This window comes from Pan paniscus, chromosome 15, assembly GCF_029289425.2.
Source record: "Pan paniscus chromosome 15, NHGRI_mPanPan1-v2.0_pri, whole genome shotgun sequence".
In the NCBI taxonomy this organism is placed as follows: domain Eukaryota; kingdom Metazoa; phylum Chordata; class Mammalia; order Primates; family Hominidae; genus Pan; species Pan paniscus.
In genome coordinates this window covers 39,065,482-39,091,479 of record NC_073264.2, presented here as the reverse complement: position 1 = coordinate 39,091,479, position 25,998 = coordinate 39,065,482, and the positions used below count along the sequence as shown (strand labels likewise).

Below are 25,998 nucleotides of genomic sequence, written 5' to 3'. Positions count from 1 at the left end.
AAAAGCTAGCAGAAGGCAAGAAATAACTAATATCAGAGCAGAACTGAAGGAAATAGAGACACAAAAAAACCTTCAAAAAATTAATGAATCCAGGAGCTGGTTTTTTAAAAGGATCAACAAAATTGATAGACCGCTAGCAAGACTAATAAAGAAAAAAAGAGAGAAGAATCAAATAGACGCAATAAAAAATGATAAAGGGGATATCACCACTGATCCCACAGAAATACAAACTACCATCAGAGAATACTACAAACACCTCTACGCAAATAAACTAGAAAATCTAGAAGAAATGGATAAATTCCTCGACACATACACTCTCCCAAGACTAAACCAGGAAGAAGTTGAATCTCTGAATAGACCAATAACAGGAGCTGAAATTGTGGCAATAATCAATAGCTTACCAACCAAAAAGAGTCCAGGACCAGATGGATTCACAGCTGAATTCTACCAGAGGTACAAGGAGGAACTGGTACCATTCCTTCTGAAACTATTCCAGTCAATAGAAAAAGAGGGAATCCTCCCTAACTCATTTTATGAGGCCAGCATCATCCTGATACCAAAGCCTGGCAGAGACACAACCAAAAAAGAGAATTTTAGACCAATATCCTTGATGAACATTGATGCAAAAATCCTCAATAAAATACTGGTAATACGAATCCAGCAGCACATCAAAAAGCTTATCCACCATGATCAAGTGGGCTTCATCCCTGGGATGCAAGGCTGGTTCAATATACGCAAATCAATAAATGTAATCCAGCATATAAACAGAACCAAAGACAAAAACCACATGATTATCTCAGTAGATGCAGAAAAGGCCTTTGACAAAATTCAACAACCCTTCATGCTAAAAACTCTCAATAAATTAGGTATTGATGGGATGTATTTCAAAATAATAAGAGCTATCTATGACAAACCCACAGCCAATATCATACTGAATGGGCAAAAACTGGAAGCATTCCCTCTGAAAACTGGCACAAGACAGGGATGCCCTCTCTCATCACTCCTATTCAACATAGTGTTGGAAGTTCTGGCCAGGGCAATTAGGCAGGAGAAGGAAATAAAGGGTACTCAATTAGGAAAAGAGGAAGTCAAATTGTCCCTGTTTGCAGATGACATGATTGTATATCTAGAAAACCCCATTGTCTCAGCCCAAAATCTCCTTAAGCTGATAAGCAACTTCAGCAAAGTCTCAGGATACAAAATCAATGTACAAAAATCACAAGCATTCTTATACACCAACAACAGACAAACAGAGAGCCAAATCATGAGTGAACTCCCATTCACAATTGCTTCAAAGAGAATAAAATACCTAGGAATCCAACTTACAAGGGATGTGAAGGACCTCTTCAAGGAGAACTACAAACCACTGCTCAATGAAATAAAAGAGGATACAAACAAATGGAAGAACATTCCATGCTCATGGGTAGGACGAATCAAAATCATGAAAATGGCCATACTGCCCAAGGTAATTTATAGATTCAATGCCATCCCCATCAAGCTACCAATGCCTTTCTTCACAGAATTGGAAAAAACTACTTTAAAGTTCATATGGAACCAAAAAAGAGCCCGCATCGCCAAGTCAATCCTAAGCCAAAAGAACAAAGCTGGAGGCATCACGCTACCTGACTTCAAACTATACTACAAGGCTACAGTAACCAAAACAGCATGGTACTGGTACCAAAACAGAGATATAGATCAATGGAACAGAACAGAGCCCTCAGAAATAATGCTGTATATCTACAACTATCTGATCTTTGACAAACCTGAGAAAAACAAGCAATGCGGAAAGGATTCCCTATTTAATAAATGGTGCTGGGAAAACTGGCTGGCCATATGTAGAAAGCTGAAACTGGATCCCTTCCTTACACCTTATACAAAAATCAATTCAAGATGGATTAAAGACTTAAACGTTACACCTAAAACCATAAAAACCCTAGAAGAAAACCTAGGCATTACCATTCAGGACATAGGCATCGGCAAGGACTTCATGTCTAAAACACCAAAAGCAATGGCAACAAAAGACAAAATTGACAAATGGGATCTAATTAAACTAAAGAGCTTCTGCACAGCAAAAGAAACTACCATCAGAGTGAACAGGCAACCTACAAAATGGGAGAAAATTTTGCAACCTACTCATCTGACAAAGGGCTAATATCCAGAATCTACAATGAACTCCAACAAATTTACAAGAAAAAAACAAACAACCCCATCAAAAAGTGGGTGAAGGACATGAACAGACACTTCTCAAAAGAAGACATTTATGCAGCCAAAAAACACATGAAAAAATGTTCATCATCACTGGCCATCAGAGAAATGCAAATCAAAACCACAATGAGATACCATCTCACACCAGTTAGAATGGGAATCATTAAAAAGTCAGGAAACAACAGGTGCTGGAGAGGATGTGGAGAAATAGGAGCACTTTTACACTGTTGGTGGAACTGTAAACTAGTTCAACCATTGTGGAAGTCAGTGTGGCAATTCCTCAGGGATCTAGAACTGGAAATACCATTTGACCCAGCCATCCCATTACTGGGTATATACCCAAAGGACTATAAATCATGCTGCTATAAAGACACATGCACACCTATGTTTATTGCGGCATTATTCACAATAGCAAAGACTTGGAACCAACCCAAATGTCCAACAATGATAGACTGGATTAAGAAAATGTGGCACATATACACCATGGAATACTATGCAGCCATAAAAAATGATGAGTTCATGTCCTTTGTAGGGACATGGATGAAATTGGAAATCATCATTCTCAGTAAACTATCACAAGAACAAAAAACCAAACACCGCATATTCTCACTCATAGGTGGGAATTGAACAATGAGATCACATGGACACAGGAAGGGGAACATCACACTCTGGGGACTGTTGTTGGGTGGGGGAAGGGGGGAGGGATAGCACTGGGAGATATACCTAATGCTAGATGATGAGTTAGTGGGTGCAGCGCACCAGCGTGGCACATGTATACATACTTAACTAACCTACACAATGTGCACATGTACCCTAAAACTTAAAGTATAATAATAAAGAAAAAGATCAAAAAAAAAAAGAGAAAGTAGTTTGATGATTTCTCAAAGAACTCAAAGCAGAATTACCATTCAACCCAGCAATCGCATTATTGGGTATATACCCAAAGAAATATAAATCATTGTACCATAAAGACACATGCATGTGTATGTTCACTGAAGCACTTTTCACAATAGCGAAGACATGGAATCAATCTAAATGCCCATCAATGACAGATTGAGTAAAGAAAATGTGGTACATATACACCATGGAACACTATGCAGCCATAAAAATGAACAAGATCATGTCCTTTGCAGTGACATGAATAAAACTGGAGGATATTATCCTAAGCAAACTAATGCAGGAACGGAAAACCAAATACTGCATGTTCTCACTTATAAGTAGGAGCTAGATATTGAGAACACATGGACACAAATAAGGGAACAATAGACATGGGGTCCTACTTGAGAGTGGAGAGAGGGAGGCTAAGGAACAAAAAACTACGTATTGGTTACTGTGCTTATCACCTTGGTGATGAAATAATTTGTAATCCAAACCCCTGTGACACAAATTTACCTATATCATAAATGTACATATGTACCTCTGAACCTAAAATAAAAGTTAAAAAAAGAAACAACCAACATATGCATATGTTGTGAGTTCCAGAAGGAAGAGAAAAAGAAAGGAGCAGAAATAACACTTTTAAAATGGATGGTTGAAAACTTCCCAAATTTGATGAAAGAAATGAATGTATTAATCCAAGAAGTTCAAGGACTCCAATTAGGATGAACTCAAAGAGATTCACATAGAGACACATTATGATCAATCTGTCAACAACCAAAGACAAAGAAAATCTTGGGGGATGGTGTGGGAGAGAATATTGAAAGCACCAAGAGAGATGTGACTCATCATATACAAAGGATCTTCAATAAGACTAATCCAATTTCTCACTAGAAATCACAGAGATCAGAAGGCAGTAGATAACATATTTAAAGTGCTTTAAAAAAAAATCAAGCAAGAATTCTATACCTGGCAAACTAGCCTTCAAAAATGAAGGAGAAATCAAAGCATTTCCGAGTAAATGAAACCTGAAGAAGTCCATTGCTAGTAAACCTATTTTACAAAAAAGGCTGAAAGGAGTCCCTAAGGCTGACATGAAAGACACTAGATGGAAACTTGAAACCATACAACAAGGTAAAGAACACCAACAAAAGTAATGAATAGGTAAATTTAAAAGCCAGTAGCACAGTACTTTTGGTTTCTAATTACTCTTTTTGTTCTATGTGACATAAAAGACAAATGCATAAAACAATAATAAGTCTATGTCACTGGGCATACAATGTATAAGGATGTAATTTGTGGCAGGGTGCAGTGGCTCATGTCTGTAATCCCAGCACTTCAGGATCACAAAGTGGGGGGATTGCTTGAGGCGAAGCGTTTGAAACTAACCTGGGTTACAAATTTTTTTTTTAATTTAAATTTTGTGCCTCTCTACAAAAAAAAAAAAAAAAAATTAGGTGTGGTGGTGTGCACCTATAGTCCTAGCTACCTGGGAGTCTGAGGTGGGAGGATCACTTGAGCCTAGGAGTTCAAGACTGTAGTAAGCTGTGATTGCACCACTATATTCCAGCCTGGGGCACAGAGTGAGATCCTGTCTCTAAAAAAAATTTTTTTAATGTTTATAAAGATGTAATTTGCAACAATAACAACATCAAGTTGGGGACAAACTTATACAGGCACAAAATTTTTATAGACTATTGAAACTAAGTTGATATTAATTCAAACTACATTATTATAAATTAACATCATTATTCAAAGGTAATCACAAAGACAATAACTAAAAATTATACAGTAAAAGAAATGAGAAGGAAATCAAAATGGTAGAAAAAATCAATTAAAAAGTAAAGCAATTATGGAGAAATTGAAAAACAAAAAATATACAATATAAAAAATATAAATACAATATACAATATAATACACAAAATATACAAAATACAATATAAAATATACATATGAAAAACAAATAGCAAAATGGCAGAGTTAGCTCTCCTAAGCATTAATTGCATTAAATGTAAATAGGTTAAAATGTCTAATCTAAAGGAAGATATTGGGAAAATAACTTTTACAAACCATAATATAGCTACATGGTATCTAGGAAAAAAACTCAATTCAGATCAAAGATACAAATCGGTTGAAAGTGAAAGGATGGGAAAAGGTATTCCACATAAATATTAGCCAAAAGAGAGTGGGAGTAGCTTTGCTAATATCAGACAAAATAGATTTTAAGGCAATAATTATTACAAGGGACAAAGAAGACCATTACATATTGATGAAAGAGTCAATCAATCAGGAAGATATGACAATTATAAACACAGTCAAAAACAGAGCCCCAAAATATATGCAGCAAAGACTAACAGAATTGGAGGGAGAAATAAACAATTCTATAATAATAGTTGGAGACTTCAATACCTCACTTTCAATTATGAATAGAACAACTAGACAAAAGTTCAACAATGAAACAGAGGACTTGAACAATAGCATAAACTAACTAGACCTAACAACTATATATAGAACACTTCATCTAACAACAGCTGAGTACAAATTCTTCTCAAGCAAACTTGGAACATTCTTAGGACAGACCATATGTTAGGCCATAACACAAGTCCCAGTAAATTTTAAAGATGGATCATACAAAGTATATTTTCTAACTACAATGGATAAAACTAGAAAACAATAACAGAAGAAAATTTGGGAAATTCACAAGTACGTGGAAATTAAATGGCAGATAGGTCAAAGGGAAAATTACAAAGGAAATTAAAAAATACTTTGAGACAAATGAAAAGGTAATACAACATACCAAAACTTAGGAGATGCAGCAAAGCAATGAGAAATGTATAGCTATAAATGCATACATTAAATAAGAAGAAAGATCTCAAGCCAGTAACCTTACTTTCTGCCTTAATAAGCCAAGAAAAATAAAAGAAAATTAAACCTAAAGCAAGCAGAAGGAAGGAAATAATAAAGATTAGAGCAAAGATAAATGAAATAGAGAATGTGAAAACAATAGAATCAACAAAGTCAAATGTTGGTGTTTTTAAATATCAACAAAATTGACAATTCCTTAGCTAGACCGACTAAGAAGAAAAGATGACTCAAATTACGAAAATAAGAAATGAAAGTGTGAACATTGCTACTACCCTTGAAGAAAAAAAAAGTAGTATTATGTAAAAGAATACTATGAACAATTGCATGCTAACAAATTGGAAGAACTTAGAAGAAATGACGAAATTCCTAGAAATACTCAAACTTCCAAAACCAACTCAAGAAGAAACAGAAAGCCTGAATAGACCATATCAAGTGAAGAAGTTGAATTAGTCATCAAAAAACATAGAAAAGCCAAGGACCAGAACATGTCAACAGTAAATTCTACCAAGTGTCTGAAAAATTAACAACAAGTGTTCTCAAAATCTCCCTACAAATAAAGAAGAAAATACTTCCTCATTCACTTTATTAAAGCAGCATTACCCTGTTATTAAAGCCAGACAAAGACAGCACAAACACACACCAATGTCCCTTACCAATATAGATGCAAAAGTCATCAATAAAATATGAGCAAATTGAATGCAACAGTATATTAAAAGAAAGATAGAGGGCCGGGGGCGGTGGCTCACGTCTGTAATCCCAGCACTTTGGGAGGCTGAGGCAGGCAGATCATGAAGTCGGGAGATCGAGACCATCCTGGCTTACATGGTGAAACCCCGTCTCTACTAAAAATACAAAAAAAAAATTAGGCGGGTGTGGTGGTGGGCATCTGTAGTCCCAGCTAGTCGGGAGGCTGAGGCAGGAGAATGGCATGAACCCGGGAGGTGGAGCTTGCAGTGAGCCCAGATGGCACCACTGCACTCCAGCCTGCCTGGGCAACAGAGCCAGACTCCGTCTCCAAAAAAAAAAAAAAGAAAGAAAAGAAAAGAAAAAGAAAGATACACTATGATCAAGCGGGATTAATCCTAGTAACACAAGGTTGGTTCAACATGTGTAAATAAATCAATGTAATATACCACATAAATTGAATGAAAACAAAAGCAAAAATACACAAGTGGCATTACATCAAACTAAAAAGCTTCTGCACAGCAAAGGAAACAACTAAAGTGAAGAAGCAACCTTCAGAATGGGAGAAAACAACCCAATTAAAAAATGGGCAAAAGACCTGAGTACCTATTTCTCAAAAGAAGACATATAAATGACCAGCAGGTATATGAAAAAATGCTCAACATCATTAGGGAAATGAAAAATTAAAACCACAATGAGCTATCACTTCACACTATTACCAAAAGATGAAAGATAACAAATTTGGCGAGGATTTTGAGAAAAGGGAACTCTTGTACACTGTTGGTGGGATTTTAAGTTAATACAGCCATTATGAAAAACAGTATGGTGGTGCCTTAAAAACTAAAAATAGAGTCACCATATGGTCCAGCAATCCACTTCTGGGTATATATCCAAAGTATTTGAAATCAGTATGTCAAAGAGACATCTGTACTCCACATTTCTTACAGCATTATTTACAATAGCCAAGATAAGAAATCAAGCTAAGTGTCTATCAACAGATGAATAAGCAAAGAAAATGTGTTTTATATACACAATTAAATACTATTCAGCCTTTTCCAAAAAAAAAGGGAAATCCCACCACTTACAACAATACGAATTAACTTGGAAGACATTATGTTAAGCAAAATAAGCCAGGCGGAGAAAAATACCAAATGTTCTCGTTTATATGTGGAATCTAAAACAAATACATAGAGGCAGAGAGTAGAATAATATTGGTTATTAGAGGTTGGGTGTTATGAAAAATGGGGAATTGTTGGTCAAAGAGTACAATGTTTCAGTTAGACAGGAGGAAAAAATGGTAAGTATTTGAGGTGACGGATATGTTAATAAGCTCAATTCAATCATCACAGATTGTATACATGTATCATAACATCACTTTGTATCCCATAAATATGAAGTGAAGAAACTAGAGCCACATGCAATAGCACATAATACTCAAGAGAAAGAAGCTAGACATAAAAGAATACTATCATATAATTCAATTTATATAAAGTTCAAAAAAGAGGCAAAATTAAACTAAGAATGTTTATGAACACATACTTATTTGAGGCAGCTATAAAGAACTATAAGGAAGTGATTTTTTTTTTTTTTTGAGACGGAGTCTCGCTGTGTCTCCCAGGTTGGAGTGCAGTGGCGCGATCTCGGCTCACTGCAAGCTCCGCCTCCCAGGTTCATGCCATTCTCCTGCCTCAGCCTCCCAAGTAGCTGGGACTACAGGCGCCCGCCAACACGCCCGGCTAATTTTTTGTATTTTTAGTAGAAACCGGGTTTCACCGTGTTAGCCAAGATGGTCTCGATCTCCTGACCTCGTGATCCGCCCGTCTCGGCCTCCCAAAGTGCTAGGATTACAGGCGCGAGCCACCGCGCCCGGCCTAAGGAAGTGATTAAAATAGACAGTGGTTGTCTTCCCCCAGGAAATACAAAGGCATGAGGGGGTTTCTAGATTGTTGGAAATGACCTGATGATGGTTACATGTGTATTGACATTATGATAAGTCATTATGCTGTACATTTCCATTTTGTACACTTTTCTGGATATAAGCTTTATTTTACCTTAAAAATGATTTAGGGAGATCAGCCAAGATGGCCGCATAGGAAGAGTTCTGGTCTGCAGCTCCCAGCAAGACCCACGCAAAAGGTGGGTGATTTCTGCATTTCCCACTGAGGTACCAGTTCATCTTATCGGGACTGGTTAGGCAGTGGGTGCAGCCAACAGAAGGCAAGCAGAAGCAGGGTGGGGTGTTGCCTCACCTGGGAAGTGCAAGGAGCCAGGGACCTCCCTCCCCAACCAAGGGAAGCCATGAGGGACTATGCTACCCAGCCTAGATACTACACTTTTCCCATGGTTATTGCAATCTGCAGATCAGGAGATTCCCTGTGTGCCTACACCACCAGGACCCTGGGTTTCAAGCACAAAACTGGGTGGCTGTTTGGGCAGACACCGAGCTAGCTGCAGGAGTTCTTTTTAGTACCCCAGTGGCACCTGGAACTCCAGTGAGACAGAACCATTTACTCCCCTGGAAAGGGGGCTGAAGCCAGGGAGCCAAGTTGTCTCACTCAGTGGGTCCCACTCCCACGGAGCCCAGCAAGCTAAGAACCACTGGCTTGAAATTCTCGCTGCCAGGGCAACAGTCTGAAGTCGACCTGGGATGATCTAACTTGGTGCGGGGAGGGGCATCCATCATTACAGAGGCTTGAGTAGGTGGTTTTCCCCTGATAGTGCTAAGGAGGCCAGGGAGGTTTGGACTGGGGGGAATTTACCACAGTGCGGCAAAGCGGCTGTGGCCAGACTGCCTCTCTAGATTCCTCCTCACTGGGCAGGGTATCTCTGAAAGAAAGGCAGCAGTCCCAGTTAGGGGCTTATAGATAAAACTCCCATCTCCCTGGGACAGAGCACCTGAGGAAAGGGGCAGCTGTGGGTGCAGCTTCAGTGGACTTAAACGTTCCTGCCTGCCGGCTCTGAAGAGAGCAGCTGATCCTGACAAGGAAGATTCTAACAGCACAGCACTTGAGCTCTGCTAAGGGACAGACTGCCTCCTCAAGTGGGTCCCTGACCCCTGTGCCTCCTTTCTGGGAGAGACCTCCCAACAGGGGTCGACAGACACCTCATACAGGAGAGCTCTGGCTGGAATCAGGCCAGTGCCCCTCTGGAACAAAGGTTCCTGAGGAAGGAGCAGGAAGCAAACTGCTTTTCTGCAGCCTCCACTGGTGATACCCAGGCAAACAGGTTCTGAAGTGAACCTCCAGCAAACTGCAGCAGACCTACAGAACAGGGACCTGACTCTTAGAAGAAAAGCTAACAAACAGAAAGCAACAACATCAACATCAACAAAAAGGACACCCACACAAAAACCCCATCCAAAGGTCATCAGCCTCAGAGATCAAAGATAGATAAATCCACGAACATGAGGAAGAACCAGTGCAAAAAAGCTGAGAATTCCAAAAACCAGAATGCCTCTTCTCCAAATGATTGCAACTCCTCTCCAGTGAGGGCACAAAACTGGACAGAGAATGAGATTGACGAATTGACAGAAGTTGGCTTCGGAAGGTGGGTAATAACAAGCTCCTCTGAGCTGAAGGAGCATATTCTAACCCAATGCAAGGAAGCTAAACACCTTGATAACAGGTTAACAGGAACTGCTAACTAGAATAACCAATTTCGAGAAGAAGATAAATGACCTGATGGAGATGAAAAACACAGGACAAGAACTTCGTGAAGCATACACAAGTATCAATAGCCAAATCAATCAAGTAGAAAAAAGGATATGAGACATTGAAGATAAACTTACTGAAGTAAGATGTGAAGACAAGATTAGAGAAGAAAGAATGAAAAGGAATGAACAAAGCCTCCAAGAAATATGGGACTATGTGAAAAGACCAAACCTATGATTGATTGGTATACCTGGAAGTAACAGGGAGAATGGAACCAAGTTGGAAAACACACTTCAGGATGTTATCCGGGAGAACCGCAATCTAGCGAAACAGGCCAACATTCAAATTCGGGAAACACGGAGAACACCACTAAAATACTCATCGAGAAGAGCAATCCCAAGACACATAATCGTCAAATTCTCCAAAGCTGAAACAAAGGAAAAAATGTTAAGGGCAGCCAAAGAGAAAGGTCAAGTTACCCACAAAGGGAAGCCCATCAGACTAACAGTGGATTTCTCTGCAGAAACCCTACAAGCCAGAAGAGAGTGGGGTGGCAATATTCAACATTCTTAAAGAAAAGAACTTTCTTTTTTTTCTTTTTTTTCTTTTTTTTGAGATGGAGTCTGGCTATTTTGCCCAGGCTGTAGTACAGTGGTGCGATCTCGGCTCATTGCAACCTCCGCCTCTCAGGTACAAGCGATTCTCCTGCCTCAGCCTCCTGAGTACCTGGGACTATAGGCATATGCCACCACGCCTGGCTAATTTTTAGTAGAGACAGAGTTTCACCATGTTAGCCAGGATGGTCTCAATCTCCTGATCTCATGATCTGCCCACCTTGGCCTCCCAAAGTGCTGGGATTACAGGCGTGAGCCACCACACCCAGCAGAAAAGAATTTGCAACCCAGAATTTCATATCCAACCAAACTAAGCTTCATAAGTGAAGGAGAAATAGAATCCTTTCCAGACAAGCAAATGATGATGGATTTTGTCACCACCAGGCCTGCCTTACAAGAGCTCCTGAAGGAAGCACTAAACATGGAAAGGAAAAACCGGTACCAGCCACTGCAAAAACACACCAAAATATAAAGACCAATGACACTATGAAGAAACAGCACCAACTAATGTATAAAATAACCAGCTAGCATCATGATGACAGGATAAAATTCACACAACACAATATTAACCTTAAATGTAAATGGACTAAATGCCCAAATTAAAAGATACAGACATGCAAATTGGATAAAGAGTCAAGACCCATCGGTGTGCTACATTCAGGAGACCCATCTCTCTTGCAAAGATACACATAGGCTCAAAATAAAGGGATGGAGGAAGAACTACCAAGCAAATGGAAAGCAAAAAAAAGCAGGGGTTACAATCTTAGTCTCTGATAAAACAGACTTTAAATAAACAAAGATCAAAAAAGACAAAGAAGGCCGTTACATAATGGTAAAGTGATCACTTCAACAAGAAGAGCTAACTATCCTAAATATATATGCACCCAATACAATACAGGAGCACCCAGATTCACAAAGCAAGTTCTTAGAGACCTACAAAGTGACTTAGACTCCCACACAGTAATAATGGGAGACTTTATCATTCCATTGTCAATATTGGACATATCAACAAGACAAAAAATTGACAAGGATATTCAGGACTTGAACTCAGCTCTGGGCCAAGTGGACCTAAGAGACACCTACAGGACTCTCCACACCAAATCAACAGAATATACATTCTTCTCAGCACCACATCACACTTATTCTAAAATGGACCACATAATTGGAAGTAAAACACTCCTCAGCAAATGCAAAAGAATGGAAATCATAACAAACAGTCTCTCAGGCCACAGTGAAATCAAATTAGAACTCAGGATTAAGAAACTCAGTTAAAACCGCATAATTACATGGAAACTGAACAACCAGCTCCTGAATGACTACTGGGTAAATAATGAAATTAAGACAGAAATAAATAAGTTCTTTGAAAGCAATGAGAACAAAGACGCAACATACCAGAATCTCTGGGACACAGCTAAAGTTAAGAGGGAAATTTATAGCACTAAATGCTATAAAGAGAAAGCAGGAACAATCTAAAATCGACACCCTAATATCACAATTAAAAGAACTGGAGAAGCAAGAGCAAACAAATTCAAAAGCTAGCAGAAGAGAAGAAATAAATAAGATCAGAGCAGAACTGAAGGAGGTAGAGACATGAAAAACCCTTCAAATAATCAATGAATCCAGGAGTTGGTTTTTTATTTTTTAAGATTAACAAATAGATGGATCTCTAGCTAGATTAATAAAGAAGAAGGCCAGGCGCAGTGGCTCATGCCTGTAATCCCAGCATTTTGGAAGGCCAAGGTGGGTGGATCACGAGGTCAGGAGATCGAGATCATCCTGACTAACACGGTGAAACCCCATCTCTACTAAAAATACAAAAAATAAAAATAAAAATTTAGCCGGGCATGGTGGCAGACACCTGTAGTCCCAGCTACTCAGGAGGCTGAGGCAGGAGAATGGCATGAACCTGGGAGGCGGAGCTTGCAGTGAACCAAGATCGAGCCACTGCACTCCAGCCTGGGTGACAGAGCAAGATTCCGTCTCAAGAAAAAGTAATTAATTAATTAATTAATTAAAATAAAGAAGAAAAGAGAGAAGAATCAAATAGACACAATAAAAAATGATAAAGGGGATATGACCACTGATCCCACAGAAATACAAACTACCATCAGAGAACACTACAAACACCTCCACACAAACTAGAAAATCTAGAAGAAATGGATAAATTCCTGGACACATACCCCCTCCCAAGACTAAACCAGGAAGAAATCGAATCCCTGAATAGACCAATAACAAGTTCTGAAATTCAGGCAGTAATTAATAGCCTGCCAACCAAAAAAAGTCAAGGACCAGGCAGATTCACAGACGAATTCTACCAGAGGTACAAAGAGAAGCTAGTACCATTCCTTCTGAAACTGTTCCAAACAATAGAAAAAGAGGGACTCCTCTGTAACTCATTTTATGAGGACAGTATCATGCTGATACCAAAACCTGGTAGAGACACAACAAAAAAAAAGAAAATTTCAGGTCAATATCGTTGATGAACATCGATGTGAAAATCCTCAATAAAATACTGGCAAACCAAATCCAACAGCACATCAGAAAGCTTATCCACCATGACTGAGTCGGCTTTATCCCTGGGATGCAAGGCTGTTTCAACATACGCAAACAAATTAATGTAATCCATCACATAAATAGAACCAATAACAAAAATCACATGATTATCTCAATAGATGCAGAAAAAGCCTTCAATAAAATTCAACACCCTTTCATGCTAGAAACTCTCAATAAACTAGGTATTGATGGAATGTATCTCAAAATAATAAGAACTATTTATGACAAACCCATAATATATATCACACAGAATGGCCAAATGCTGGAAGCATTCCCTTTGAAAACTGGCACAAGACAAGGATGCCTCTCTCACCACTCCTATTCAACATAGTATTGGAAGTTCTGGCCAGTGAAATCAGGCAAGAGAAAGGAATAAAGCATATTCATATAGGAAGAGAAGAAGTCAAATTATCTCTGTTTGCAGACGACATTATTGTATATTTAGAAAACGCCATCATCTCAGCCCCAAATCTCCTTAAGCTGATAAGCAACTTCAGCAGCCTTAGGATACAAAATCAATGTGCAAAAATCACAAGCATTCCTATACACCAATAATAGACGAACAGAGAGCCAAATCATGAGTGAACTCCCATTCACAATTGCTACAAAGAGAATAAAATATCTAAGAATACAACTTACAAGGGACATGAAGGACCTCTTCAAGGAGTACAAACCACTGCTCAAGGAAATAAGAGAGGAGACAAACAAATGGCAAAACATTCCATGCTCACGGATAGGAAGAATCATTATCATGAAAATGGCCATACTGCCCAAAGTAATTTGTAGATTCAATGTTATTCCCATCAAGCTACCACTGACTTTCTTCACAGAATTAGAAACAACTATTTTAAAGTTCATATGGAACCAAAAAAGACCCCATATAGCCAAGACAATCCTAAGCAAAAAGAACAAAGCTGGAAGCATCACACTACCTGACTTCACACTATACTACAAGGCTACAGTAACCCAAACAGCATGGTTCTGGTATCAAAACAGATATAGAGACCAATGGAACAGAACAGAGGCCTCAGAAATAACACCACACATATATACATAAAAAGCAACAGGGAAAGGATTCCCTATTTAATAAATGGTGCTGGGGAAACTGGCTAGCCATATGCAGAAAACAGAAACTGGACCCCTTCCTTACACCTTATAAAAAATTAACTCAAGATGGAATAAATATTTAAACATAAAACCTAAAACCATAAAAACCCTAGAAGAAAACTTAGGCAATGCCATTCAGCACATAGGCATGGGCAAAGACTTCATGTCTAAAACACCAAAAGCAATGGCAACAAAAGCCAAAATAGATAAATGGGATCTAATTAAACTAAAGAGCTTCTGTGCAGCAAATGAAACTATCATCAGAATGAACAGGTAACCTGCAGAATGGAAGAAAATTTTTGCAATCTATTCATCTGACAAAGGTCTAATATCCGGAATCTACAAGGAACTTAAACCAATTTACAAGAAAAAAAAAATCAAAAAGTGGGCAAAGAATGTGAACATACACTTCTCAAAAGAAGACATTTATGAAGCCAACAAACATATGAAAAAAAGATCATCAATGCAAATTAAAACCACAATGAGATATCATCTCATGCCAGTTAGAATGCTGATAAAAAGTCAGGTAACAACAGATGCTGGAAAGGGTGTGGAGAAGTAGGAACACTTTAACACTGTTGGTGGGAGTGTAAATTAGTTCAACCATTGTGGAAGATAGTGTGGCAATTCCTCAAGGATCTAGAACCAGAAATAGAATTTGATACAGCAATCCCATTACAGGGTATATACCCAAAGGATTATAAATCATTCTACTATAATGACACATGCACACATATGTTTACTGCAGCAATATTTACAATAGCAAAGACTTGGAACCAACCCAAATGCCCATCAATTATAGACTTACAAAGAAAATGTGGCACATATACACCATGGAATACTATGCAGCCATAAAAAAGAAGGAGTCCAGGCCGGGCATGGTGGCTCATGCCTGTAATCCCAGCACTTTGGGAGACCAAGGTGGGTGGATCACCTAAGGTCAGAAGTTCGAGACCAGCCTGGCCAACATGGTAAAACCCTGTCTCTACTAAAAATACAACAATTAGCCAGGTGTGGTGGCGGATGCCTGTAATCCCAACTACTCGGAAGGCTGAGGCAGGAAAATCACTTGAACCCAGCAGGCAGAGGTTGCAGTGAGCCAAGACTTTGCCATCGCACTCCAGTCTGGGTGACAAGAGCGAAATTCTGTCTCAAAAAAAAAAAAAAAAGAAAGAAAGAAAAAGATAAGAATGAGTTCATGTCCTTTGCACATGGATGAAGCTGGAAACCATCATTCTCAGCAAATTAATACAGGAACAGAAAACCAAACACCAGATGTTCTCACTTATAAGTGGGAATTGAACTATGAGAACACATGGACACAGGGAGGGGAACATCACACACTAGGGCCTGTCAGGGGTCAGGGGCAAGGGGAGGGAGAGCATCAGGACAAATTCCTAATGCATGCAGGCCTTAAAACCTAGATGACAGGTTGATGGGTACAGCAAACCACCATGTCACATGTCTATCTAGCAAACCTGCACGTTCTGCACATGTATCCCAGAACTTAAACTAAAATAAAATAATATTTTAAAAAATGATTTAAAATTAAAAACTGCAACTGAAAAGATCAGTAGACGTGATTATATACATATTTTAAACCACTTCAAAACAAAATTTAGATTAAAAGAAAAGCAACAAAATGAAAACTATGCTATGTACAAATGAAAACGGTACAATGCACGAAGTTTAATATACAATACAATAGGATAATGAAAACTATGCTATGTACAAATGAAAACTGTACAATGCACGAAGTTTAATAAACAATACAATAAGATAGTACATCCCTTGAAGCCAGGAGTTCAAAAACAACCTAGGCAACAAAGCGAGATCCCATTTCCCCAGAAAAATAAAAAATTGAAAAATTAACTGGCTGTGGAAGCACAGCCTTGTAGTCTTAGCTACTTGTGAGGAAGAGGTGGGAGGATCTCATGAGCCCAGGAGGTTGAGGCTGCAGTGAGCCATGACTGCGTCACCGCACCGCAGACAGGGTGATAGTGTGAGACTCCGTCTCTATAAATAAGTAAACAAAAGATAACTGCAAGAAACTGTATGAATAGTTTTCTGTGCTCAAAGTACAAAGGATATGAAGAAGAGATGCAAGGTGGTAGGCAATGCTTTAGAAATTGATAATGTAACTAGTATTTAGGAAATGCAAATGAAACAATTTTAAATTGTCATTTACGCCCGTTAAATTACCCACACCATTAGGGTGCAGGCAAGGATTTTTCATTTACTGGTGGCACTGAAAATTGATTCATTGTTTTTAAAGAGCTGTCTGATGTATTTCAAGCAATTTTCTGTTCTGAAAATGTATTTCAAATAATAGTAATAATTTTAAAACGACATCTAAAATCATTCTTACCTTGCTTGAGAATTTTGGTGATCTATATTTAACAAGGCTGTAAAATCCTCTATGGCTGCAAACCAGTTTTCATTTTCATAATAAAACAGCCCACGTTTCAATAATGCATCTGTTCTTTTGGGATCATAAAAAATACACTATAGGGACAGGGGGAGGTACATAAACATCACAAAATGAAAAAAAAAAATGAAGTGTATAATCACATAAGTGATCTAAAACTATGTTTTTAACTTTGGGTTAATAAAAGCAAACCATCTGAAGATGTCAAAATTTTCAGAGTTGTAGCTAAAGAATATTTCTTTAGGAGATTTTTTCCATCATCAAATTCTAGAGAGGGAGTATTTTTTAAGAGAAAAAAAAACCGGCATATACAGGAAGCCCAGGCTTCTGCCCACTGAAAATTTGCTGATAAAAATTCATAAGTGAATTGTTCAACTAGAGTGGAGTTCATTGGATCTATCTCAGCATTTTATCCTAAAGACATAACATATTAGACTACATCAAGGCTGATTCAATCACATAAAATATATATTAATCTAGCCATTAAAATGGGGAAGAGAATTGAATTATTATTGGCATGGCTCATTCATTTTACATTGACATACAAAGTAATAAACAGACTAAATCATATATCAATTATAAAGCTCTTCACCTATTGTTAGTAGAAAAGAACTGAAACACAAAGGAGGTGACCAAATATTTTTAAAATAAAAAAAAACAAAAATCCTAAAGATTTCAAAATTTGACCTCAATGTACTGCATTACTCTATTTCTAAACTATTGGTGCAGGATAGGGGAAACGAAGAGAATAGATAATCTAACAATTTCAGCATCTTCAAAAGAGCTTTTTGGTCATTTCTAGACCAGAAGTTAACAAAATATATAATATTCTCCTCAAGTAGAAAAATGTCAAGTGGATGTCATGGATTCATAAATAGGGCAGTTGGGAAAATGGAAACTTAAATTATTTAAATAATTGCTTCTAAATTCTTAATTGCAATAAGGAATAACAATTTGGAGTTTAAAGTCAGGAGATCAGAGTTAGAATTGTACTGCAATCAGGGGAATATTTTGCCTTGACTACGGTTCAGTTAAAAGTTCATTTCCTGGCCGGGCGCGGTGGCTCACGCCTGTAACCCCACTTTGGGAGGCCAAGGTGGGCGGATCACGAGGTCAGGAGATCGAGACCATCCTGGCTAACACAGTGAAACCCCATCTCTACTAAAAATACAAAAAAAATTAACCGGGCATAGTGGCGGGCGCCTGTAGCCCCAGCTGCTTGGGAGGCTGAGGCAGGAGAATGGCATGAACCCCGGAGGCAGAGCTTGCAGTGAGCCGAGATCGCACCACTGCACTCCAGCCTGGGCAACAGAGCAAGACTCTGCCTCAAAAAAAAAAAAAAAAAAGTTCTTTTCCTCAATTCTCTGGTATCTCCTAAACATAAGTTACTCTCCCACCATCCTTATTTCCTTCATAGTACTTACCATAATTTGTAACAGTGCCTTAATATCATAATTTATAATAGTAAATAGTTTCAAGCAAGCGAATGAATGAATGAACGTATGAACGAACCAGTAAGCACAGCTACTTTGAGAGCAGATAGGTTCCCTGCAGAAAAGAATCAGCTATTCAAGAGTTAAAAAGTAGAAAATATTTTTCTTTAATGTTTAAAGGTAAGAAGCAATTTTCAAAGGCTTCTTTAACCACTGTAGCATGGCTCCAGAGGAGGCAGCTGGAAAAGCTGGGCCCCCTACACGTTATCTCAATGCCTCCACACTCAATTCTGATGTAAATTCATTCATTCACCATTTAAAAAATAATAATTAACATAGTGTTAATATTAATTCCAGTAATGAAAACTCTAGCTCCTAACCTGTAATAAATCAATTTTGATTATATAATATATACAAAAAGACCTTCAAAAACTTGCTGTACTATTTGCATGAGGATATCGCAATCTAAACTATATAAATGGTAGAATTATATCTGATAAAGCTTACTTTCGAAAAGTCATCAATGGCCAGTACTTTGTTTGTTATTTCATACATCTCGCCCCTCCTGAAATAGATATCAGCATCTGTGGGCCTGCATTTAATTGCCTGGGTATAGTTTAGAATTGCCAAAGTTATGTCTTTTTTTCCCCTGTAAATTTCTGCCTTTGACAAATATGCCTCTAAAGAAAATTAAAAAGATAAAATTTGGAGTTATAATCCTTTCATTCCTATGAAAATTTTAAGAGTAATCCCTCTCCCTCCACAAATGTAGTCAAAATAATTTTTCTCTATTACACTTTCTTATTAGTTTATCTTATTTTATTCTATTTTATTTTATTTATTTAGGCAGGATCTCCTTCTGTCACCAAGGCTGGAGTGCAGTGGCACAATCATGGCTCACTGCAGCCTCAACCTCCAGGGCTCAAGCAATCCTCCCACATCAGCCTCCTAAATAGCTGGGACTACAGATGCATGCCACCACACCCAGCTAATTTTTGTATTTTTTTTTATAGACACAGGGGTTCACCATGTTGCCCAGGCTGGTCTCAAACTCCTGGGCTCATGTCATCCGCCCACCTCAGCCTCCCAGAGTGCTGGGATTACAGGCGTAAGCCACTGTGCCTGGGCCCATTTCATTTAATTTTGATTTCGACAATGCCAAATTTGTTCTCAAAGGCTGGATAAATGCTCATTTATGGTTAAAGGTACTTTCAATTTGAAGTAACAAAAATTACCTTTTACCTTTCCATATGTCTAAAATGTTTTTTCATAATCCTTTAATCATCATAGTAAAAGGTTAGGTTGTGATGACAAAAAACTTAATGGACTTTTAGCAGAGATCAACACAGGTCAAAAATCATTTATTAAGCTCATGTTTTATTTTATGGGTATGTTGTAGGTGCTGGGGATACAAAGGTGAATATCACATTTTCACATTCCTAGAAAGTTCCATGTCTAGTGCTTCAAGTTGGTTGGAGGATAGTACATAAGAGCAAAGATAGAGATTTCATACAACCAAGTAATCCTAGGCGCACAATAACTCTAACTCAGAGAGATGTGATCAAATCACACAAATCAAAGAGTGATTTGTAAATTACTTCTATAACTATTTTAAATTCATATTCTTTCGTTGTGAGATGAGCAGTAAGGAACCAACTTACTGCAATATATATCAAGGACAATAATCTTTCAAACCATGGTAAGTATTTTAAAAACACTAGGATTGTATGAGCCCCGGATTTACAATAACAAGAGTAAAAAAATTTAATTGAGGAAAGTCATTTTCAGGACATATATCTACTGATTTATGTATCCTTATAGTACCAATAAATGACAAAGGCTGAGGTCAAAATGTAGGTAATATAACTGTCTCTACAGACAACCCACCTGTATTATTTTTATTATATTTATGTATATAATTCAAGTCATCCAAAGCTTCATTAATTTTGTCTTGGAAAAGATAAATTAAATGTCGGTGCCAATAGGCATTGAGAAACAATGGTTCCAAGAGCATTACCTAGAAAATATATGTAAAAATTCAGTTAAAGTTGATTTGTTAAAGAAGGATATCCTATCAAATAAATTTTTAAAACACGGTTGATCCCAGTGGCTTTGTATGTACGTAACATAAAATAAAACCTCCCAACCTGACAAACAAAAATCATGTTTTTAATATTAATTATTTGAAAATGCAAATAATTATACTGTTATAATAATTCCACATGCTGTACTATAAACATTCATTGTTCAAAATTTCAGCAAAAATTACTATACAATTAAAAGCAAGTGTAAATGGTGAATATTACTATTTTGGTTAAATAAAACTTACTCTCTGCAGATCATTCATGGCACTCTGCAACTTTCCCAGTTTCCTATAAATAGCTCCACGCCTACAATATGCAAATGCAGGATATTTTGTCTTATCATTTATTTCTTCAGTCAAAATCTTCACTTCAGATTCATAATATTTAATGACCTCTTGTGGAAGATCAGACTCCACATAATCATTTAATTTTAGTTTTGGTGGTTCTTTCACTCTTTCAGGTGGGTCTTTAGGAACTGATATTTTATCATCTTTCTCTTTTACAGGTATGCTCGCATCTTTGTACTCAATGAGCCTATCAAGAGCCCATGTCCGAGGATCAATATTTTCTGGAATTCCTCCCTTAGCTTGGACGAATTTTTCAAAATTTAAATACAAAGGTAAACTGGGACACCGTATTTGACGTTCATATAATGGAACTTTGAACAAATATTTCTTCTGTCCCGGAAGTATTCCATGAGATGCTGATCTAGTTTTTAAAAGAGTGATTTTTTTAATTACAGAAATACAATCATCTTTCTAATCAGTAAATCAACTCAGCCACACACAAAACTACTATTTGTTATCAAAACAAAATTACATGCTAATTTTATGCGCAAGTTCTCCTTTTCATTTAATAAAATGGTAACACTGTATGAAGAATCTCCCTCAAGTTTATGAAAGCAAAAGACTGTTTTTAAAGATGTAGCCTCCTTACAGTACTAAAAAAATGAGGTCAATGTGCCTTTCGAGTTTAATTTACACCCTCTACAATACCAGCCACCAGAGGAATTACAATGGAGAATTAAGGAAGTAAACATAACGTGAGAAAAAAAATGCCATGCAAGAGGTTAAAGAGGACATAAACTTGAGGCAGCGGGAAGAAGGCAGGAGTTGACTACACCCCAGACCATCAACTGAACATCCCAGTTTTACCCTCCTCCTAGTAGGCTATCAAATTAAATAATACCTAATATGCTTTCAAATGCTACAAGTCTAGGATTAGCCTTCTCAAATTCTTCCTTTGCAATATAGTCTTCATTGAGTAACATGTGCCATAGGGCTGCTACTGTACTAGCCATAGGAAATACGAATAAACTCAGTCTATTGGAATAAAAAAAAGTTACCCTATCACTTCATATTTACTGAATATGTACTATGAGAAATACCTAGTGCTGAACACTAGCAGAACAAAAGTAAGAAAAGTTAGTTTCCTTCCCTTTCCTTACTTTCATAAGTTATCTATTCCTTTCCACATTCTAGTGCAAGCCACCATCATCTATTCTTCTTAGAGCAGAATAATTTCTTAATTCCCTGCTTCTACTTTTGCCCTTTAATTCATTCTCTGCATGGCAGCCAGGCATAGTTCTTGTTTTTTGTTTTACAAATGTAAATAAGATCACATCACTCCTCCAGGAGCTTCCCCTAGTATGCAAATCAAGCCCTTCACCATGGTCCATAAGACCCCACATGATCAAGTGCCAGCATAAATTTTCGACACCACTACTCTCTCCCTCATTCCCTATTTTCCAGCCATATAATCCTTGAGCAAGCCTGAAGGCCATTGCCCTTTTCAGCCCTTCTGACTGGCTGGCTCCTTCTCAATTCATATTTCTGACCAAATGTCACTTTAGAAAGGTCTTCTGTGCCAGATATGTTTTGTTTGCACCTCCATATTCATCTCTACCCTTCTCCATCTTGCTCCCTGTCTCAGGAAACTGATCTGCACAGACTATACCCTTAGGATCCCTTGGTCTCCGTCTTCTCATAAAGTTTATCCAATTAGGAACTCCAACAGAGGGAAGGAGGAGAGTGAAGTCAAAGTGTTTATTCCTGCGGCTTCCTCATGAAGGGTCTCCTCAAACTACCTAGGATCCTCGAAAAAAGATCACTACTGCTTTCAAGAAAACCATTTCTATACAACTCTTTAATTTCAGCTTCTAGTCATCACTCCCTCTTTTTGTTCTCTCAAACTTAGGAGTAGAAAATGGCTTTACATTTTTAATCCCAGAATACTGCATTATCATTTCTGGTTTCCTTGTACTTTGACATTTTTGTAAATTTCTCCTTTATCATAACCTCCAAATATTATCCTAAGCTGAGCGGTGTTTGTGATTGGGATGTTCACTGACAAAGTAATTAGTACCAGAGATGGACTCAGGAAACACACACACACATAAAGGATTCTAGGAAAACTTCCTTGCCAGGTTGAAATAGGACATGGGTAATCCATGGCATGTGGTGGTATAAAAATTTGTCAAATATCACCAGTGTTAGCAGGGAATGATGTTCAGGTGGAAGACAAGGCATTGGGAGATCAAGGAGCTTTAAGTCATTAGGACAACAATAATTATTATAAAAATTGTGTGTTCAGTTGACTACTTCTTTCAGACCAGAGAGTAGTTGCAGTACCTATTAAGTACCTCTAAACTTTGTGCACCAAGGTAATAAAGCTAGTAGGCAAGAAGCAGAAAACTGAAATATGGGATGTTAACATGCAAGGAGGTATGAATGAGAGTGAGAATTTTAAATCTTCAAATTCCACTTATCTTCCCTTTACTGAGAAGACTGGCTGAGGAATTATCAGATCCCCCATCTGAGACTCTCAGTCCTCTCCTGCATAAGTTTGTTTCAATGACTATACTGTGACATTGCTTCATATGCTGTAATGCACCTACCTCAAGCATGCCCTGAAATCACTCATCTGTGACTCCCAAACGCTCTCATGGAGCCACAGCCATTACAGTCCCTCAGCCTCCCACATACCTCCTCCATGGAGGTGACCTTGGGTTGGTGGCTGCTGGCCTCACCACACACAGCCTTAGCTAGAACACCCAGGAATACTCTAAGTGAAGGGTTCTCAAACTTCAGCATGCATCAGAATTACCCAAAGGCTTGTTAAAAATACAGATTTTGAGGCTCCACCCTCAGGGTCTCTTATTCTGTAGACCTAGGGTGGAGTTCTAGAACTTGCACCTCTAACAAGTTCCTAGGTAACACTCATGCATGGATTACACTATAAGAGCCATTGCTGTAGAGGAATGAGTTCTAAGGTTCAGGAAATAGGAATTTGTCTGCAATATGGAATGTGCTTAGTCAAGTCCCAACCCTTGGAAAGACCAGAGAATGCATAAGTGAGGGGGCACAATACCCTTGAAAAGCCTTGTGGGTGCTGACCTCAGAGCTGGAAAAGAATGACAGTGGGGGAACGGGAGCAAAGAAATTTGTTTCACTGATTCCAATGGGAATAATAGAACCCTGGAGTGGTAAAATCCCGTTTACCACTACAGATATGGTAGATACAATGACCACAATAAGCAATAGAGACAGAATAGTAGTAACAGGATTTTAACTCTCAAGGATTCGTGGCAGTAACTAAATGCCTAAAGGTGCTTAGAGATGAGATAAATGGGCAGCTTGCTTGGGTGTTCTTTGGCTTACATAGGGGAAAACTTACAGGTCTTCTGGTACAAACCTAACCAGCTATAGTGGAGGTTCACAATCTTTTACCCAGCTCTCAGACCCCAGCCAGTTCATAGTCCAAAACCTCTCTTAACAGGAAGGTTGGGCAAAGTCCCACTGCGGAAGAATCCTGCAATGTGGCTTAGGTATACACAGTGAATTTTCCCTGAAATCTTCTAAAGGTATGAGAAAGGGGAATACTCAAACCTTCCAGGGGTAATTACATACTGGCTCTGACCTTATGCTAATCCACAGATACCCACTACAAATCCCACTGACGTTTATCAAGCAAATTAAAGAATTACGAAAGTCAAGTGAATCTTGGCCTGAGACCATTTAACAGTGGACCTAGTAAGACATGGACCCATTTTTTGATAATTTCCCTAGTCCCAGAATGTATAGTGGCAGTAAATACATGTAATAACGGAATAAACTGTAGACTGAGGAAGATAATGGTAGTAAGGGCCAAGTGGAAATCTCAGAAACTGTCCTCATCCCATCTCACATCACTATCCACCAAGATAGCAAACAAAAAGCAATACCAGATTCCAGGGAAATTACACATTAGTGGCACCATCAGAGACTTGAAGGATATAGGTGGCAATTCCCACCGTATCTCCATTTTACTTTCCTGTTTCACCAGTGTAAAACCAAGATAGCTTGTAGAAAGTGACTATAAATTATCACAAATTTAATCAGGTGGTGATAACAATTACAGCTTTAGTTCCAGATGTGGTATATTTACTGAAGCAATGAACACACCTCCTGGCACCTGGTTTGCAGCTGTTGACCTGACATGCTTTCTTTTCCATTTCCCTAGTTTAGGAGAATCTGATGAAGTTTACATTTATATGGCAGGGACAACTCTCTCCATATATATACACACACACACATATATATGTACATACATATATATATGTGTACGTGTGTATATGTGTGTGTGTGTGTGTGTGTGTATCCCATATCCAACCCATAAGCAAATCCTGTTGTCCCTATTTCTAAAATCTATCTAGAATCTAACCACTTTCCACTACTTTGGTTGCTATCACCCCAAACCAAGAAACTATTTCTCACCTAGATTATTTCAACAGCTTTCTAACTGGTCCCCCTGCTCCACTACAATCTATTTTCCACAAGTAACCAGAGTGAACCTTCTGGAACATAAACTAGATCATATCAACTCACTGCTCCCAACTCCCAGTGTTTCCTTTTCTATTAAGAATGCAAAGTCTTTACCATAACCTATAAACATCACTACCCCATTCTCAAGTCCACAATGATTTCTTGGCACTCTTAAGAATAATTTCAAATTTACTCTGGCCTACAAGGCACCACGTGGTATTATCTCTGACCACTTCCTCAACCTCGCTTCTTTCCACCCTGCACTCACTCTGTTCCAGCCACACTGACTTCTATGCTGTCCCTCAAAAGCAAAAAGCATGTCTCCAACTCAAGGCCTTTGCACTTGTTATGACCACTTCAGATATTCAAACACCTCATTCCCTCATTCCATTCAGTTCTACGCTCAAATATCACTACCTTATAGAGGCTTCTGACCACTCTGTCTAGAATAGTAACCTTTGTTGCACTGCTTTATTTTCTCCATTACATTTGTCACTTCCTAATGTTATTTGTTTACCTCTCCACTCTCTCCCACTACAATGTAAGCTCTATGAGGACAGGGAGTTTGCCAATCTTGTTCCTTGCCCTATGCTCCTTGTCTAATGCAGTACTGCTGAGTAGTGCTCAATAAATGTATGTTGCAGAAATGAATGGCTGAACTCATTCATTCATCAAATTGTTGCTGAATTCCTACTAT

The 25,998-nt window shown here is 38.2% G+C and overlaps 1 protein-coding gene across 1 annotated transcript in view; it reads right to left on the bottom strand.

Moving 5' to 3' along the window:
* The window catches only part of TTC6 (tetratricopeptide repeat domain 6), a 233,531-nt gene that overhangs the window by 73,508 nt on the left and 134,025 nt on the right, over positions 1–25,998 (bottom strand). The window contains exons 12-15 of the mRNA XM_055097529.2: positions 20,745–21,207; positions 20,303–20,432; positions 18,923–19,095; positions 16,923–17,059 (exon numbers count right to left, since the gene is read on the bottom strand). Of these exons, the coding sequence (XP_054953504.1) occupies positions 16,923–17,059; positions 18,923–19,095; positions 20,303–20,432; positions 20,745–21,207 (903 nt within the window). The remainder of the gene's footprint in view (positions 1–16,922; positions 17,060–18,922; positions 19,096–20,302; positions 20,433–20,744; positions 21,208–25,998) is intronic.